At 33.5% G+C, this 3,024-nt stretch overlaps 1 protein-coding gene across 1 annotated transcript; it reads left to right on the top strand.

The window, feature by feature from the left end:
* The first annotated feature begins 1,038 nt into the window (after positions 1 to 1,038).
* On the top strand, positions 1,039 to 2,680 carry LOC149568477 (putative anthocyanidin reductase). Its single transcript, XM_089821397.1, has 5 exons — positions 1,039 to 1,309; positions 1,407 to 1,573; positions 1,661 to 2,030; positions 2,126 to 2,339; positions 2,434 to 2,680. Exons 1-5 carry the CDS (start codon positions 1,180 to 1,182, stop codon positions 2,582 to 2,584), a joined length of 1,032 nt encoding a protein of 343 aa, XP_089677523.1. The 5' UTR covers positions 1,039 to 1,179; the 3' UTR covers positions 2,585 to 2,680.
* The last annotated feature ends 344 nt before the right edge of the window (positions 2,681 to 3,024 follow it).

The raw sequence follows: 3,024 nt of genomic DNA, 5'->3' as shown, positions 1-3,024 counted from the left end.
TCTTGTTTTCAGTCATATTGCTAACCTAAAGAAAATCACAATAAGTTTCTCAATTTGGTGGATGATTGTTGCAAGAGCTTTGAATACAGACATATAGTAGTTGGCAAAATTAAAATTTATTATTTGTATTGATATAACGATTTGTGAAATTTATATAATGCAAAATTACAATTTATTATTTGTATTGATATAATGATTACTGAAAATTATATAATATCATCTCTCCAAAAATATGTTCTTTGAAATCATAATAAATATAAGGTTTCTCTGCAAAAATATGTTTGTTAAAATCCTGATAAATATATAGATAATGTGTTTTTTAATCAATAAATATATTCCAATTAAATAAGTAGGATCCATAATCTTAAAGATGCTATCCAATCCGGGTCACCTATCTGCTACATACTTGCACCCTACCTTGGTGAAGGCACTTCCTTTGTACCTCTTTAAGTACACGTGCTCGTTTAATTTTCTTTTAAAAAAGATAAAAGTAATATTCAAACTCTATAACTCGAACCAGATAAATTAAAACGCGGTGAGGTGTCCGGAGTAGCATAATAATAAACGTGGGTCACTTGTCTTTTATTCGATATTTTCATTCATTGAGCATAGCAGGAATAATTGCGTCATATAACCAGTTTGTGAATCTGAAAAGGCATGTGATCTCTCGTCAACTACGTTGCTGACAACCAAGTAATAAAAATCAGATTTTGAGTACTGGGAAAATAGAGAGAAAGCGGGCCACGAACATGGTGTTGTGTTTTGCCATCCATTAATCATAGTCGCTGTTTTAGAACTTAAGACGCAACTATGAGTGTGTTTGGAATCCTGTAGACCATTATTGAGAAGCAGGACTGTGTTGTGGGCCAGAGAACGAAAGGCATGATTTACTTCGCAAAAATCTTCTCATTGTTTATATTAATTTATTTTTCCATTAGTGAGATTCGAATGGACGAGTTGACAAGAGATCACGAGCCTTCAGCATATTTTGTCTCATTACCGCAAACGGTGATAAAAGTACCCACCATATTTGTGTGGTGGAGGTTGCCCGCTGAGAGGTAAGGAGATAAGCATGCTTATCATGTCCTCAGCCAGAACACATATCTTGAATACATGGTTGTAGAAATATGCACGATCTTTCAAAAGTTTTTCAGTCAATTTTTCTAAAGCAGTAATTTAATGGAGGTCGAAGGTAACGAGACTGTTAAACGAGTATGTGTAACTGGAGCAGCGGGATACATCGGCTCATGGTTAGTGAAAAATCTGCTAGAAAGGGGTTATACTGTGAACGCCACCCTTAGAAACCCAGGTAATTTGGTTTTTTAATCAAATATACAAAAACTACTATTAGAATCAAAAATTATGATGTTAATCGTCTCAGTTGTACATGGGTTGATGATATGCAGGGGACGAGACAAAATCTGGGCCCTTGTTGAAGCTGCCCGGGGCAGAAGAAAGACTTAATCTCTTCAAAGCTGATTTATATTTAGAGGGCAGTTTTGATTCAGCAGTGGAGGGTTGTCATGGAGTATTTCATGTGGCCAGTCCCATGGATTTTACAAAGTCTAATCCCGTAAGTAGATGAAATCTCTTCTCACCTCTTTATTCATTTAACCTAAATCCTTCTATTAAGCTTTCTGGAAGGGATGTTGTTTCACAGGACGATTTTATTGTACCTGCTGTAAATGGGATACAAAACGTTATGAAAGCCTGTGTAAGAGCTAAATCTGTTAGACGTTTTGTTTACACTTCATCCGTTGCAGCTGCTTCTCCAATGAATGACAAGGGGGAATTAACCCACACATGCCTTGATGGAAGTTGCTGGAGTCCCATTAATTTTCTTAAATCTCAGACACATAATGTAGCTTGGTATTCGATAGCTAAAACATTAGCAGAACAAGAGGCCCTTAATTATGGTCTTAATAATAACATTGAGGTGGTGAGCATCCTACCAGGTTTGGTGATTGGGCCTTGGCTTACAGATACAAGTACTGTAACATCTGCTCAATCAATATTAGGTCTCCTTGGAGGTATAAATCATGGGTGCTTTTTGACTACTATTGAATCAATAGTTCTAATTGATAGTCATGATTGTATATAGTTCTAATGTGATCTCATTTAACAGAAAATAATGGATTTTATGAAGTACTCAAGTATGTCGAATTCATGCTGGGATCTATACCAATTGTTCATATTGATGATACTTGCAATGCCCATATATTCTTGATGGAACATACTGACGCCCAGAATCGCTATGTTTGTTCATCTGAGTCTATGAGTCTCAAGTGTCTGAGTGATTTGCTTTCAAAAAAGTATCCGCAATTCAGGAACTCTACAAAGTAAGCAAACAATTTTTATTTTTATTTTGAAGTCATCCTTTGAATATTTAAAATCCAAAGAATGTTTCTAATGTTTTAATTGTGTACTATATAGGTTGAATGAAGATGATCGTGCAGCTCATGTATACTTGCCTGCTTCTTCACAAAAATTGTTGGATATGGGTTTTTCTTATAAGTACCAATTGGAGGAGGCTCTTGATGAGTCTATAGAATGTACCATTAAAAGCGGACTGTTGCAATCGTAATATAACATGGGGATTACTTGAGCTATCAGCTGTAATTTGTAATATTTGATTAACGGAGTGTTGTAAATGATATATGAGTTAAATATTATTGGATAATCTGTAGATTGCTCAAGTTATAAGCTGCAATTTTTATACTTGAAAAGGGTAAATTAGTTCAAATGTTTCATTCGTTGCAATCATTTCAACAAGTAAAAAATAGACTTGTTTACACCATGAAGAGGTACCCAAAGCATTAATTATTTTTAATTTAATTAAATATTCAAAACTTTCAAATAATTTTAATTAATGATCGTATATTTTTAAATGTAATTGATTTATTGAAAAAAATTTAACTGATTATTTGTATTGGTTAGAGAATTCTCATTATTTTAATTAATGATCGAATATTTTTAAATATAATTGATGTATTGAAAAAATCTTAAATGACTATTTGTATTAGT

The sequence above is a fragment of the Cupressus sempervirens genome, chromosome 3, assembly GCF_028749045.1.
Source record: "Cupressus sempervirens isolate cs-2001-9-10 chromosome 3, ASM2874904v1, whole genome shotgun sequence".
NCBI classification, from domain to species: domain Eukaryota; kingdom Viridiplantae; phylum Streptophyta; class Pinopsida; order Cupressales; family Cupressaceae; genus Cupressus; species Cupressus sempervirens.
This window is presented reverse-complemented; position numbering and strand designations above follow the sequence as displayed.